The 16,209-nt window shown below is 36.0% G+C and overlaps 1 protein-coding gene across 5 annotated transcripts in view; it reads right to left on the bottom strand.

Annotated features, from left to right (window-relative positions):
- Window positions 1-16,209, bottom strand: part of MMS22L (MMS22 like, DNA repair protein) — a 171,843-nt gene that overhangs the window by 26,789 nt on the left and 128,845 nt on the right. For 4 of the 5 annotated variants that reach the window (XR_007470410.1, XR_007470411.1, XR_007470408.1 and 1 more), the window contains exons 23-25: window positions 6,934-7,030; window positions 5,381-5,548; window positions 2,578-4,898 (exon numbers count right to left, since the gene is read on the bottom strand). Coding sequence is in view for 1 of the 5 variants with exons in the window: in XM_004264796.4 (XP_004264844.2) it covers window positions 4,808-4,898; window positions 5,381-5,548; window positions 6,934-7,030 (356 nt within the window). In the remaining 4 variants the exon portion in view is untranslated. Of the gene's footprint in view, window positions 1-1,621; window positions 4,899-5,380; window positions 5,549-6,933; window positions 7,031-16,209 lie in introns of those variants that run through there. The other variant, XM_004264796.4, reaches the window with a different exon arrangement.

The following is a 16,209-nucleotide window of genomic DNA, read 5'->3' as shown; positions in this document are numbered from 1 at the left end:
GAAAAATTCTAGAAAACAATGTTTGGTCATATAAACCAAGGCCCGCTAAAACTATTCAAATATATGTTCTCCATTTAAGTGAACTATCCTACAGTAATTCATCTTCCATTTTTACTCTTCAAAGTTAAAGACCATATTGTATTTATATTTAAATTATTAATTTGAATTTCCAAAAGACTATGAAGCTTCCAACAGTTTAAACATCATTTCAAGATTTTACTTTAAAAAAGAAAAAGCAGTAACACAGATATTAGCAGTGTTCTTACTCTAGGAGGAAAAGCCAGAAAAGACATGAATCTCTAAAATAAAATAATATGTATGTAAAATGCAATAAAATTCCTTAGATTTTTAAGAACAAAATGCCAATTGGTTATTTTTAGGGTGTTTTTCATCCTTTTTCTCTTCTCAGTTTAACCACATGTATTATACTGTATACCCTTCAGCCATTACAATAGCTGAAAAATTAACTTTTCTTTGTTTTAGCGGAGTATAAAAGCAACAGGAATAATAAGATAAAAATTATTCCTGTAGGTAACACGGTTCATTTTTATTTTGGTTTTCAAAGAGTCAATCTGTCATAAAGAGGCAGTTGAATAATCACAGGTGCAGTGTAAGTTGAATATATACATTTTTTATTATATCTCATTACTATATACACAAATAACTTAAAGCATGCATATGCCCAGAATTTTTCTAAAAGCACAATCCACAAATGCAATGAACTGGATAACTATCAGCACACCAAAAACTTCAGTAAGCAGCGGTTGGTAAGTTCATTTGGTACTGATTTTGGTAATCTTACCAAACATAGTTTATCACAGAATCAAAATATAAATCTTATATCTTATTAAATATGTGAAAGAATACGCTATTTTGCTAGCTTCCCAAACCAACTGTTTTAAGCAAACAAAGCACGTTATTTATACTAGCATACTCTATACTTGACTGACAAGGCAATATTTTTAACCCTAGGAGGAGTAGGCAGGAGATCAGTTTTTGGAAAATGTAAGGTTTATGTAAAAAGTCTATCAGTCAAAAAGCAGTGGTTTAGTACAGAGAACACAGTTTTCGGTGAGGTTTCTATGATATCTATCTTTTATCTTTGAAACACAAGTGCTAAGTTACTGTGTAGGATTAGGGAAGGTACGTTTCCTAAAGGCTTTTCCCAACTGCAAAGGCTCATCAAATTTTTATATGATACATAATCCTAACAAAGGGGAAGTAAAAATAAAAACTGCCAAAGATTCTGTGAAAGTACATGGAAATGGGCTCATGTAATTGGTTAAGAACAAAGTAGGTTTAAAAATTTATGATGAAGCATGGAAGAAGATAAAAATAACAATGCATAATGAAAACACACACATAGTCTAACAACTCACAAATAATATTTTACTTACCCCCCAAAATAGAAAAAGTCAAATATGCTTAGTAAAAGAAAATATGCTAGGGATAAGTAAAGATATAAAAAGTTTTAAACTTTGAAACTCTTCTAATACAAATGAACAAAGTACTAAACGATTTTTGTGCAGAGACAATACTCCATGTTTTTTTCGTCCCCTATGGAAACCTAATTAAATGTTCAACTGAAATTTAAATCGTAACCAAATCTGTGTCTAATAAAGTCCTTTCATCACCCTGTTGTCTTTCAATCATCTCTTCTACACTCCATCTGATATTTTAAAGAAATTATTTGAGTGGAATAATTACATATCCAACATGTATATTTTAATTTTCTTCCTATTTAAGTGTCTTAAGGTTAGGTTTCTATAGAAATGATGGTATTCTAATTGGCAAACTGAGTGAGGCCCACAGCGTAGAATGAACATGTCATTCAGAGAAAGCAGCTAAGACAGTCTACTTTCCTGCTTGAGGTAAGTTTGGAAATAGAAGGTATAGCGTCAGATGGCAGAAGTCTCCTGACTGAAGGGCTTGAATGTCAGCTTATTAACAATGGGAAGTAAATGGAGGTCCTTGAGCGGAAAAGTAAGAAGAAGAAAGAAGTATTTTAGGAACACTAATGTCAAAACTATGTGAAGAATAAATTTCAGGAGTCCAGAGATAAGAAGGAGATTATAGTACCCAATAGAAAAATGTTTGGATGCATGAAATGGCAAGAAGAAAAAAATCACAAGAGCCTATAAGGTGATCAAATGAAAAGTGGGGAGCAATGAATCCAAGAAATGTCACGGCTAAGTGACTTGGGAAAGTGGTGTATTCTCTGGGTAGAAAATGAAGGCATGAGCTAGACTGGAAACGAAGATGATAAGGGCAGCTTGACATGTTGCCTTGAGATTTCAGGAGAATCCAACTAGACAGGTTTAGAGAAAAATTAGCACTACAGATAGAAAAAAATTATAAGCTAGTTTTATCAGTTCACTACTACAAGAATGTTGAGACAGAGCAGGTGAAGGGCTAGATCTTACCAGTAGGGACAAGAAAGAAGAACGTGTATGTAGGAAGGAGTGATACTGCTGAGGAAGGGATCAGAAGATAAAAGAAAATGCAATGTCACAGAGGCCCCAAAGAGCAAGAAAAATGAGAACACATTCCAGATTTGGCCCAAAGAGAATGGCCTACCTTACAATGGTAGAAGCAGCCGCCTCAGGGATTACAGGGTTTTTAGGGGAAAAGGAACATTAACGAAGCAAGTATAGGTACTCTTTAGTCTGGAAATGGAAAAAGACAAGACCATAGTAATAATTTACGGGTCAGTGAAGATTCTTAAGAAATGGAACAGAGTCATACATATTCTTTTTTTCTTCAATAAAACAGCTTCTTTAAAACTTTACTGATACATAAATTTAAAAATACATATATATATACATACACAGGTATTGTTACAGACTTTTTCTTGTTACTGATTTTTTTATGTATAAACTTTAGTTATTCTTAGTATCTACAGCTATACACCCTAATGCATGATTCAGCAGCAGATTTTCTTAACCCTTAAAAAGTTTCATAAGCTAAGGAGCAAGATTCTCCAAGATATCTTTATCAATTTCCCTTGGGGGTGAAAAAATATATATACACACACACATATACACACACACACACACACATAAACTCTTTAAAGGCATCCCATTAAATAGTTTAAATTTCAATTGCTACAACTTGCAAAATAATGCATCATTCATTTAATAAGTCACTATCGTAATGAAAAGAAACTCATTGCTATGAAGTCTTAGTAACCTTAAAGAGGCTTTCATTCATCACATTTGTTGAATTAAAAACAGTTTATTCGGGGGGAAAATAAACCATTTATATGTCATGAAGTCCTTTAGACTTCACAGATTACAATTAGGAAAGGGCTATTATCTATAGTTTCCCGATTGCAATGCATTTCATTTTAAAAGATACTTCTTGAGTCAGAAAGGGTTGAAATGTTTTCCTGAAGGAATAGTAGAACCATGATAAACACTAGATACTCAAGAAAAAAAACAATAAATTATTTCAAACTTAGCAAACATGACATGTAAGAAAACATTGAAAAGAAGTGCGATCTTCATCTAGGATGTACCATTAGAGAAAGAGGAACAAAATTAGGAAGTGTTCTTCACCTTTGTGCATGAGATAGAGTGATCATGTCTGTACACCACCAAACAGAACATAGGTCAACAAATACTTTCACATACATTTAAATTATATGATTATAATTATAAATCAATTATCCCACTGATTCCTACCAGAACATTGTGAAATTTAAAAAAGGGTTATTATTCATTTTTCTCCATGAAGAAACTGAGGCTCAGAAAGGTTAAGAACTTGTTCAAGGTCACAAAGCAGAGCTGGGTTTGAGACCCAGGTGGGTTCCCAACACTAAGATTGGAGCTCTTTTTACCAAATAATGCTCATTAGAAAAAGGAGTCAAGGACAAAAGCCCAACTGGTGGAATGAATCTGAATGAAATAGTTAAAGGGTTGAGAGATGGGCTGCTACAGGAAACTAAACTGGCTCCCTTCAAACATGTAAGATGCTAACTTATAAAAGGCTCTAATTGAAGAGCAAGGAGATAAATCAGCTGACTTCTCAGACCTCTTCTGTTAATTTTGTAAACTTAAAAATTTCCAGAATATTATTTATTCTCTTTTCTTAAAGCCTTTTGTTTATCCTCCTCCTGATCTGTCTTTTAATGACAACTACAAACGAAAGGATGAGTAGAGGAAAACATCTGGCAACCGTTGGAACCCAAGTATTGATATAAACACTGTTGGCCCAAGTTAAAAAAAAATACATATTATCTGTATAATCATTTAGCCAGATTCAGTCTCATTCCTCATAGAGTTAAGTGTGCTTTGTAAGGATTTTATGAACTTGCCTCACGCATAGTATAAAAAAGGATAACAAATATACTGTTCTATCTCCTGACCACCCCTCCAAAAAAAAAACCCAGCATAGGGCAGCCAGGTAATTTGAAATAGTATCATAATAAAATATAACTCATAAGAAAACAAAAACAAAACAGAAATAAATTACTCACAAGGCAGAAAGTCACATTACAGTAAAATGGCCATGGATCAACCAGTATAAACCTGCTTAGACATACACACATAACACTCCCAGTTAGGAAAAGTTTCTTTAGCTTCACTAAAACCTCTTCAAAATAGAATGCAGTTTTACCAAGTTCGAAAGCTCCTATAACATATTTAATTAACTTTTATTTCCTTATTTATATACTTTATACTTACAGGTATGAAAGGAAAAAAATCCTAGAAAGTATTTTTAACAGAACATTATACAATTAATTAAAAGTAGGAGTCAGAATGGTGCAAAGTGACTTTAGATAGTTATAATTAATATTGAGGATGAATCACAAAATAGATTTAATATTATCTTGTAGTCTCTGTATCTCATCTTGTCCCACTTGTCCTAGGTGAGATAAAAGTTTGCTATAGGCTTCCCTATAAAGAAAAAAGAAAAGAAGACAGATATATATTTACTACATTTTCCACTATTTTTCATTTAAGTCTTTACAGACTGAGCCTGCTTGAATGTCTACTTGTCTATACACACCATACACGATGTAATTAAAGTACTTTGACACTTTAACATACTACTTTTGGACATATGAATTATAGTATGAGTAATGACCCTTCTAAAACAATCTCTTTAGGAAATACAGACTTATACCCCCCCCATGTTTCATTACTCTAAATAGTCCAGCATTATCTTCAGCTGGGTTGTAATCTATAAAAAAAAAAAAAAAAAAAAAAAAGCCTTGATCTATTTCTGACCAAAACCCATATTATCTAGTTGAGTCACTAATCTTATTCACTGGAACACACTCCAAATTTTTATAAGTGGAAAATAGGCCATTTCTAGAAAATGAATCTATATTTCATAATCATTGTCCAAAAGGATATAATCAAATTATCAAACATACCTTTGTGCAATATTTCTGCCAAGGCCCCATTTCTGCTCTGAACTCTTCAGAGATTGAGTAAGGGTAGAAATCAAGTGGATAACAACCTGTTGGTCCAATGCTGCTACTGTTTCTAAAATGCTGTAAATCTGATAATCATATCTCATAGCATAATCCTCGATAAATTTCCTGAAAGTAAAACAAGTTACTTAGAATTACTTCTGGGGCAATTCCTTGGGCTGGTATCTGTATGGCAACAAGCTGTAACCTGAACACAAGAAAGATCATTTCATGTAAGATTACCATAAGGATTTAGATGCCATATGAACACTATTTAACACTTGAAAATAAAGAACAGAAATGGCTTCAGTATGAGCTATGAACAGAGTGGCGGCATTAGGAGAAAGGGAAAGAATCCCAGGAGGAAGAATAAGGGGGAAAAATCTAATCTCAGGGACTTTTTTTGCTATAGTGTGCATGATGAAATCTAGATGGTCAGGATGTAGAAGAGACTAAAACAGCAAAGAGTCCAGTTTCCTAGTTATTTTGTATATCTTTTAGTTATTGCTAACTCTAGATAAATCAAACAATATTTCTATGAGGAAAGCAAGTTATTTGAAATAATTTTTATATTCTTTAACCGATCAAGAGACTTTAGACCCATAGAAGACCTTTTATTAATAAAAATTATATATTTTAATCCTAAAATTTCCACTCTCTCCCCCCAAGAAAATAAAAGTCACCTAGCTCAATAAATTGTACTTAACAAACATGCAATCTTTGTTCATATAAAATCCTTCCTCCTCTTAGGGTTTTACAGTTTTCAAAAATCCAGTATTTATTTCAAATGATCACAATTTAAATAAACTGTAAACAACTGACAAGTGCCAACTATGTGATGAGAAAGAAAACTGAGGAATCAAAAATCTAACACAGAATGAAGGAAATGGACCCAAACTATTTATCACGGTAGTGCTAGGGTAGAGATACATGAAATAAAGGCGAACTGGTAGAAACTGTGAGAAAGAAATACTTAAAAGTACTGCCCTAACAGAAAGCATAAGACTCTATAGGGTGCAAGGCAGGAAAATAAAAACAAAACAGAAAATGTTTCTCAAGTTGCAGTTATTCTTGTGAAGGAACAACAGATCTACAAAGTCTATGCTTCACAATTACATACAATGGAGCTTTCTGGGTCCACAGCATCTAAAGTGAGTAGGAAAACCAGTGACAGGCACTTTCACAGTGGATCCTGAGTAGCATGTTTAGCAGCTCCAAAGCCTGTACACCTGTCATCATGACTCACGTTTCCCACTTTTTCCTCTTAAACACATGCAAGAATCTTCCTTACTAAATTCTCAGGTAATTTTACGTCAGCTCACTTATCTTTCGCCTTGGTACTTTTATTTTTTAATAAAACAACATAGCAAAACCACTGCCAAAAATACAATAATTGAAACTACAAACAAGTAGTAACACATTATGTTTTGGATAATTAGTTATTTAAAAAACATGTTGGCTGTCAAATGGCTGGCAATAGTCTTCTTGCCAGTTGGCATATTTTCCCCAGTTACCTAAACACAGAAGTCAGCTGGGCGGCAGGTTCTCCTCCTGACCCCACTTGGCAGGCTTTGACCATGTATTGCAGGTTCTCGGTGGCCAGCCTTTTAACTAGGAGGAAAATTTACAGCATTACACATTTTGTCTGGTTTGACCATCTGGATCCTCATTTTTATGAGCGCTCTAGATTTAGAAAAACATGTTGTTTTCTTAAAGTATCTACATGCTTTTTTGTTATTTTTCAAAGCGAAACAGTTATGAGCTTTTGTTTTGTTCTAAAGTCTCCCTATCTTCCATTTTAAGAAAATATAAAACACTTAACAAGTCTATTTTTTACAACACTGTAACTGAAAAAACACATGTGAAGATAAGTCTTTCTGTTAGAAAAGAGCCCATATTCAAAAACACTCCCGTATCCTAACCTTGCAAACACTGTTACATACTGATTAAAGATAACCTTTAATAATTCAGCTGATTTAGAGACAAGCAGGTTGATTTTTTTAATTCATAAGCATATTCCTCCCACTAACAAACATATATGTAGAAAATCAGAAACAGTTTACCTTCACTTAAAATTAGCAATATATATATATATAATCAACTATTTGTGATGCTAATTTTGTTTTGAAAGAGAGCAAAGTTACAAAAAGAACATTTATGTTCTTTCAGTATTTAACCAAATCCTTTACAACTGTGCACTTGTACATAAAAACGGCAACAACAAAAAAAATCAACAAAGAATGTAGAAAATTCACCATGTTCCAAATGCTAATACATTTTTGTTATGCTGTTTTTGGAACATTAAATATAAGTAGCTGGGGAAAAAATTACTTTCTCTAAGAACAAGGAAAATTTAAGAAACTGTAATCCACTATGGCAAGAGTACAAAACATGTGATGCACATGAAGTTAAATTAATTAAAATGAAGTAGCAGATAATGTTTTCCATAGCATGACGATAGTGGATAAGGAAGATATAGCATACTTGTCTTTATTGAGCAAATAAGTTCTCATATTAGATGCAATCCTAAAGCCAATATAACTGTTTCTTTTTAAAGATGTTTTCTTGAAAAAAACAAAAACAAAACCCACAAGTTCTTCTGTGGAAAAAGTACCAGAACATGAAGAAACAGCCTTCACAAAGTATTAAAAGTAAGCATTGTTTCTTTAAAAATAACAGCTTTATTGAGGTATAATTCACACATAAAAACCAACCTTTTAAAGTGTACAACTCATTGGTTTTTAGTATATTCATAAGAACTTTGAAGTTATCACCAGTATCTAATTTCAGAACATTTTCATCACCTCCCCCCAAAACCTTACACCTATTAGCAAACTTTCCCCATTTTCTTCCTCCCCCAGTCCCCGGAGGCACTGATCTTTCTGTCTCTACGGATTGTCTATTCTGGGAATTTCATATAGATGGAATCATACAACATGTGGTCTTATGTGACTGCTTTCTTTTCACTCAGCATAATGTTTTTTTTGTTTTTGTTTTTTTTTCACTTAAAAATTTTATTTATTTATTTTTGATTATACAATGCAGTGTTATCATCAACTATAGTTTCTAACCTATCCTTTAGATTCTCAGACCTTATTCATCCTATAACTGGAAGTTCATACAGTTTTTTTTAAAACATTTTTATTGGAATAAAATTGCTTTACAAATGGTGTTGTTAGTTTCTGCTTTATAACAAAATGAATCAGTTATACATATACTTATGTTCCCATATCTCTTCCCTCTTGCATATCCCTCCCTCCCACCCTCCCTATCCCACCCTTCTAGCTGGTCACAAAGCACTGAGCTGATCTCCCTGTGTTCCGCGACTGCTTCCCACTAGCTATCTATTTTACATTTGGTGGTGTACATATATCCATATACACACCACTCTCTCGCTTTGTCTCAGCTTACCCTTCCCCCTCCCCATGTCCTCAAGCCCATCCTCTAGTAGGTCTGCGTCTTTATTCCCGTCTTGCCCCAGGTTCTTCATGACTTTTTTTTTTTTTACATTCCATATATATGTGTTAGCATACAATATTTGTTGCTGTCTTTCTGACTAACTTCACTCTGTATGACAGACTCTAGGTCCATCCACCTCAATACAAATAACTCAATTTCGTTTTTTTATGGCTGAGTAATATTCCATTGTATATATGTGCAACATATTTATCCATTCATCTGATGATGGACACTTACGTTGCTTCCATGTCCGGGCTATTGTAAATAGAGCTGCAGCGAACATTGTGGTACATGACTCTTTTTTGAATTATGGTTTTCTCAGGGTATATTCCCAGTAGTGGGATTGCTGGGTCGTATGGTAGTTCTATTTTTAGTTTTTTAAGGAACCTTCATACTGTTCTCCATAGTGGCTGTATCAATTTACATTCCCACCAACAGTGTATGAGGGTTCCCTTTTCTCCACACCCTCTCCAACATTTATTGTTTGTAGATTTTTTGATGATGGCCATTCTGACCGCTGTGAGATGATATTGCATTGTAGTTTTGCTTTGCATTTCTCTAATGATAAAAGATGTTGAGCATTCTTTCATGTGTTTGTTGGCAATCTGTATATCTTCTTTGGAGAAATGTCTGTTTAGATCTTCTGCCCATTTTTGGATTGGGTTTTTTTTCTATTTTTTTTTTTTTTTGATAATGAGCTGCATGAGCTGCTTGTAAATTTTGGAGATTAATCCTTTGTCAGTTGCTTCATTGGCAAATATTTTCTCCCATTCTAAGGGTTGTCTTTTGGTCTTGTTTATGGTTTCCTTTGCTGTGCAAAAGCTTTGAAGTTTCATTAGGTCCCATTTGTTTTTATTTTGATTTCTCTAGGAGGTGGGTCAAAAAGGATCTTGCTGTGATTGATGTCACAGAGGGTTCTGCCTATGGTTTCCTCTTCCTCTAAGAGTTTGATAGTGTCTGGCCTTACATTTAGGTCTTTAATCCATTTTGAGTTTATTTTTGTGTATGGTGTTAGGGAGTGTTCTAATTTCATTCTTTTACATGTAGCTGTCCAGTTTTCCCAGCACCACTTATTGAAGAGGCTGTCTTTTCTCCATTGTATATTCTTGCCTCCTTAATCAAAGACAAGGGACCATATGTGTGTGGGTTTATCTCTGGGCTTCCCATCCTGTTCCACTGATCTATATTTCTGTTTTTGTGCCAGTACCAGACTGTCTTGATTACTGTAGCTTTACAGTATAGTCTGAAGTCAGGGAGCTTGATTCCTCCAGCTCCATTTTTCGTTCTCAAGATTGATTTGGCTATTCGGGGTCTTCTATGTTTCCATACAAATTGTGAAATTTTTTGTTCTAGTTCTGTGAAAAATGCCAAGGGTAGTTTGATAGGGATTTCATTGAATCTGTAGATTGGTTTGGGTAGTATAGTCATTTTCACAATGTTGATTTTTCCAATCCAAGAACATGGTATATCTCTGAATCTATTTGTGTCACCTTTAATTTCTTTCATCAGTGTCTTATCATTTTCTGCATACAGGTCTTTTGTCTCCTTAGGTAGGTTTATTCCTACGTATTTTATTCTTTTTGTTGCAATGGTAAATGGGAGTGTTTTCTTGATTTCACTTTCAGTTTTTTCATCATTAGTGTATAGGAATGCAAGAGATTTCTGTGCATTAATTTTGTATCCTGCTACTTTACCAAATTCATTGATTAGCTCTAGTAGTTTTCTGGTAGCATCTTTAAGATTCTCTATGTACAGTATCATGTCACCTGCCAACAGTGACAGCTTTACGTCTTCTTTTCTGATTTGGATTCCTTTTATTTCTTTCTCTTCTCTGATTGCTGTGGCTAAAATTTCCAAAACTATGTTGAATAACAGTGGTGAGAGTGGGAAACACCTTGTCTTGTTTCTGATCTTAGTGGAAATGGCTTCAGTTTTTCACCATTGCGTACGATGTTGGCTGTGGGTTTGTCATCCATGGCCTTATTTTGTTGAGGTAAGTTTCTGCTATGCCTACTTTCTGGAGGGTTTTGATCATTAATGGGTGTTGAATTTTGTCAAAAGCTTTCTCTGCATCTATTGAGATGATCATATGGTTTTTCTCCTTCAGTTTGTTAATATGGTGTATCACATTGATTGATCTGCGTATATTGAAGAATCCTTGCATTCCTGGGATAAACCCCACTTGATCATGGTGCATGATCCTTTTAATGTGCTGTTGGATTCTGTTTGCTAGTATTTTTGCATCTATGTTAATCAGTGATATTAGTCTGTAGTATTCTTTTTTTGTGACATCTTTGTCTGGTTTTGGAATCAGGGTGATGGTGGCGGCCTCTCAGAATAAGTTTGGGAGTGTTCCTCCCTCTGCTATATTTTGGAAGAGTTTGAGAAGGATAGCTGTTAGCTCTTCTCTAAATGTTTGATAGAATTCGCCTGGTGAAGCCATCTGGTCCTGGGCTTTTGTTTGTTGGAAGATTTTTAATCACAGTTTCAATTTCAGTGCTTGTGATTGGTCTGTTCATATTTTCTATTTCTTCCTGGTTCAGTCTCAGAACATTGTGCATTTCTACGAATTTGTCCATTTCTTAAAGGTTGTCCATTTTATTGGCATATAGTTGCTTGTAGTAATCTCTCATGATCCTTTGTGTTCTGCAATGTCAGTTGTTACTTCCCCTTTTTCATTTCTATTGATTTGATTCTTCTCGGTTTTTTCTTGATGAGTCCGGCTAATGATCAATTTTGTTTACCTTCTCAAAGAACCAGCTTTTAGTTTTATTGATCTTTTCCATCATTTCCTTCATTTCTTTTTCATTTATTGCTGATCTGATGTTTATGATTTATTTCCTTCTGCTAACTTTGGGTTTTTTTGGTTCTTCTTTCTCTAATTGCTTTAGGTGTAAGCTTAGGTTGTTCATTTGAGATGTTCCTTGTTTCTTAAGGTAGGATTGTATTGCTAGAAACTTCCCTCTTAGAACTGCTTTTGCTGAATCCCATAGGTTTTGGGTCACTGTGTTTCCACTGTAATTTGTTTCTAGGTATTTTTTGATTTCCTCTGATTTCTTCAGTGATCTCTTGGTTATTAAGTAGTGTATTGTTTAGCCTCCATGTCTTTGTATCTTTTACAGATTTTTTCCTGTAATTGATATCTAGTCTCATAGCATTGTGGTCAGAAAAGATACTTGATATGATTTCAATTTTCTTAAATTTACCTAGGCTTGATTTGTGACCCAAGATATGATCTATCCTGGAGAACGTTTCATGAGCAATTGAGAAGAAAGTGTATTCTGTTGTTTTTGGATGGAAGGTCCTATAAATATCAATTAAGTCCATCTTGTTTAATGTATCACTTAAACCTTGTGTTTCCTTATTTATTTTCTTTTTGGATGATCTGTCATTGGTGAAAGTGGGGTGTTAAAGTCCCCTACTATGATTGTGTTACTGTCGATTTCCCCTTTTATGGCTGTTAGCATTTGCCTTATGTATTGAGGTGCTCCTATCTTGGGTGTATAAATATTTACAATTGTTATATCTTTTTCTTGGATTGATCTCTTGATCATTATGTAGTGTCCTTTTTGTCTCTTGTAATAGTCTTTGTTTTAAAGTCTATTTTGTCTGAGAATTGCTACTCCAGCTTTCTTTTGATTTCCATTTGCATGGAACATCTTTTTCCATCCTCTCACTTTCAGTCTGTATGTGTCCCTAGGTCTGAAGTGCGTCTCTTGTAGACAGCATATATACGGGTGTTGTTTTCGTATCCATTCAGCCAGTCTATGTCTTTTGGTTGGAGCATTTCATCCATTTACATTTAAGGTAATTATCGATATGTATGTTCCTATTACCATTTTCTTAATTGTTTGGGGTTTGTTATTGTAGGTCTTTTCCTTCTCTTGTGTTTCCTGCCTAGAGAAGCTCCTTTAGCATTTGTTGTAAAGCTGGTTTGGTTGTGCTGAATTCTCTTAGCTTTTGCTTGTCTGTAAAGGTTTTAATATCTCTGTCAAATATGAATGAGATCCTTGCTGGATAGAGTAATCTTGGTTGCAGGTTTTTCCCATTCATCACTGTAAATATGTCCTGCTACTCCTTTCTGGCTTGCAGAGTTTCTGCTAAAAGATCAGCTGTTAACCTTATGGGGATTCCCTTGTATGTTATTTGTTGTTTTTCCCTTGCTGCTTTTAATATATTTTTTGTATTTAATTTTTGATAGTTTGATTAATATGTGTCTTGGCATGTTTCTCCTTGGATTTATCCTGTATGGGACTCTCTGGACTTGATTAACTATTTCCTTTCCCATATTAGGGAAGTTTCCAACTATAATCTCTTCAAATATTTTCTCAGTCCCTTTCTTTTTCTCTTCTTCTTCTGGGACCCCTATAATTCGAATGTTGGTGTGTTTAATATTGTCCCAGAGGTCTCTGAGACTGTTCTCAATTCTTTTCATTCTTTTTTCTTTATTCTGCTCTGCAGTAGTTATTTCCACTATTTTATCTTCCAGGTCACTTATCCATTCTTCTGCCTCAGTTATTCTGCTATTGATCCCTTCTAGAGAATTTTTAATTTCATTTATTGTGCTGTTCATCATTGTTTGTTTGCTGTTTAGTTCTTCTAGGTCTTTTGTTAAACGTTTCTTGTATTTTCTCCATTCTATTTCTAAGATTTTGGATCATCTTGACTATCATTATTCTGATTTCTTTTTCAGGTAGACTGCCTATTTCCTCTTCATTTGTTAGGTCTGGTGGGTTTTTGCCTTGCTCCTTCATCTGCTGTGTATTTCTTTGTCTTCTCATTTTGCTTAACTTACTGTGTTTGGGGTCTCCTTTTCGCAGGCTGCAGGTTCGTAGTTCCCATTGTTTTTGGTGTCTGCCCCCAGTGGCTAAAGTTGGTTCAGTGGTTTTTGTAGGTTTTCTGGTGGAGGGGACTAGTGCCTGTGTTCTGGTGGATGAGGCTGGATCCTGTCTTTCTGGTGGGTAGGTCCACATCTGGTGGTGTGTTTTTGGGTGTCTGTGACCTTATGATTTTAGGCAGCCTCTGTGCTAACAGGTGGGGTTGTGTTCCTGTCTTGCTAGTTGTTTGGCATAGGGTATCCAGCACTGTATCTTGCTGGTCGTTGAGTGGAGCTGGGTGTTGGCATTGAGATGGAGATCTTTGGGAGATTTTCGCTGTTTGATGTTATGTGGAGCTGGGAGGTCTCTGGTGTACCAATGTCCTGAACTTGGCTTTCCTACCTAAGAGGCACAGCCCTGACGCCTGGCTGGGGCACCAAAAACCTGTCATCCACACGGCTCAGAATAAAAGGGAGAAAAAAAGAAGGAAAGAAAGAAAAAGATAAAAAAAAAGGTATTAAAATAAAAAACAAAAAATAATTATTAAAAAAAATTTTTTTAAGTAATTAAAAAAAGAAAGAAAGAACAACCAAACCAAAAAAACAGATCCACTAATAATAAGCACTGAACACTATACTAAAAAAAAAAAAACAAAAACGGACAGACAGAACCCTAGGATAAATGGTAAAAGCAAAGGTATACAGACAAAAATCACACACAGAAGCATACACATACACACTCACAAAAAGAGAAAAAGGGAAAAAAAAAAAAATATATATATATATATCGTTGCTGCCAAAGTCCACCTCCTCAATTTGGGATGATCTGTTGTCTATTCAGGTATTCCACAGATGCAGGGTACATCAAGTTGACTGTGTAGATTTAATCTGCTGCTCCTGAGGCTGCTGGGAGAGGTTTCCCTTTCTCTTCTTTGTTCCCACAGCTCCTGGGGTTCAGCTTTGGATTTGGCCCCGCCTCTGCGTGTAGGTTGCCTGAGGGCATCTGTTCTTCCCTTAGACAGGATGGGGTTAAAGGAGCAGGTGATTCGGGGTCTCTGGCTCACTCAGGCCAGGGGGAGGGAGAGGCACGGAGTGCGGGCGAGCCTGCAGCAGCAGAGGCCGGTGTGACGCTGCAACAGCCTGAGGCATGCCATGTTTTCTCCCGGGGAAGTCATCCCTGGATCACTGGACCCTGGCAGTGGCGGGCTACACAGCCTCATGGGAGGGGAGGTGTGGAGAGTGACCTGTGCTTGCACACAGGCTTCTTGGTGGCTGCAGCAGCAGCCTTAGCGTCTCATGCCTGTCTCTGGAGCTCCTTTAAATGGCATTCTTAATCCCCTCTCCTCGTGCACCAGGAAACAAAGAGGGAAGAAACAGTCTCTTGCCTCTTCGGTAGCTCCAGACTCCTTCCCGGACTCCCTCCCGGCTGCCGTGGCACACTAGCCCCTTCAGGCTGTGTTCACGCAGCCAACCCCAGTCCTCTCCCTGGGATCTGACCTCCGAAGCCCGAGCCTCAGCTCCCAGATCCTGCCCGCCCCGGCGGGTGAGCAGACAAGCCTGTCAGGCTGGTGAGTGCTGCTCGGCACCAATCCTCTGGGCGGGAATCTCTCCGCTTTGCCCTCCACACTCCTGTTGCTGCGCTCTCCTCTGTGGCTCCGAAGCTTACCCCCTCCGCCACCCCGTCTCCGCCCACGAAGGGGCTTCCTAGTGTGTGGAAACCTTTCCTCCTTTCACAGCTCCCTCCCACTGGTGCAGGTCCTGTGCCTATTCTTTTATCTCTGTTTTTTCTTTTTTCTTTTGCCCTACCCAGGTACATGGGGAGTTTCTTGCCTTTTGGGAGGTCTGAAGTCTTCTGCCAGTGTTCAATAGGTGTTCTGTAGGAGTTGTTCCACATGTAGATGTATTTCTGATGTATTTGTGGGGAGGAAGGTGATCTCCACGTCTTACTCTTCCGCCATCTTGAAGGAAGTTCATCCAGCATAATGTTTTAAGGTTCATCCATGTTATAGAATGTGTTAGTACTTCAATCCTTTTCATGTTTGAATAATATTCCACTGTATGGATTTACTTCATCTTGCTTATCAATTCATTAGTTGATGGACATTTGGGTTGTTTCCATTTTGGGGCTATTATGGATAACACTGCAATGAGCATTAGTGTACAGGGTTTTTAAAAGAATATATGTCATCTTTATTTCTTTAATTGAACTGAGCATTTCTTAAAAAACTGGGTTATCCTTTTTTAGTGTTTTAAACAAATAACCATTTTATTGTCATATAACTTATATACTATACAATTCACCCATTTAACATGCACAATTCAATGGTTTTTAATATAATCACAGAATTGTGCAACCATCTGCTTATACCTCCAATAAATCTATCATTCTCTCACCTATTGCCTTTCAACCACAAACTCCACTGTTTTTGACAGCACCCTCAAGGTTGAACTTTTTCACACTTTGTTGCAAGTCAGTTCCTTTGGGAGAGATTCAGAGTTCTCTATTCTATGGTTT

This window comes from Orcinus orca, chromosome 12 (genome assembly GCF_937001465.1).
Source record: "Orcinus orca chromosome 12, mOrcOrc1.1, whole genome shotgun sequence".
In the NCBI taxonomy this organism is placed as follows: domain Eukaryota; kingdom Metazoa; phylum Chordata; class Mammalia; order Artiodactyla; family Delphinidae; genus Orcinus; species Orcinus orca.
This window is presented reverse-complemented; position numbering and strand designations above follow the sequence as displayed.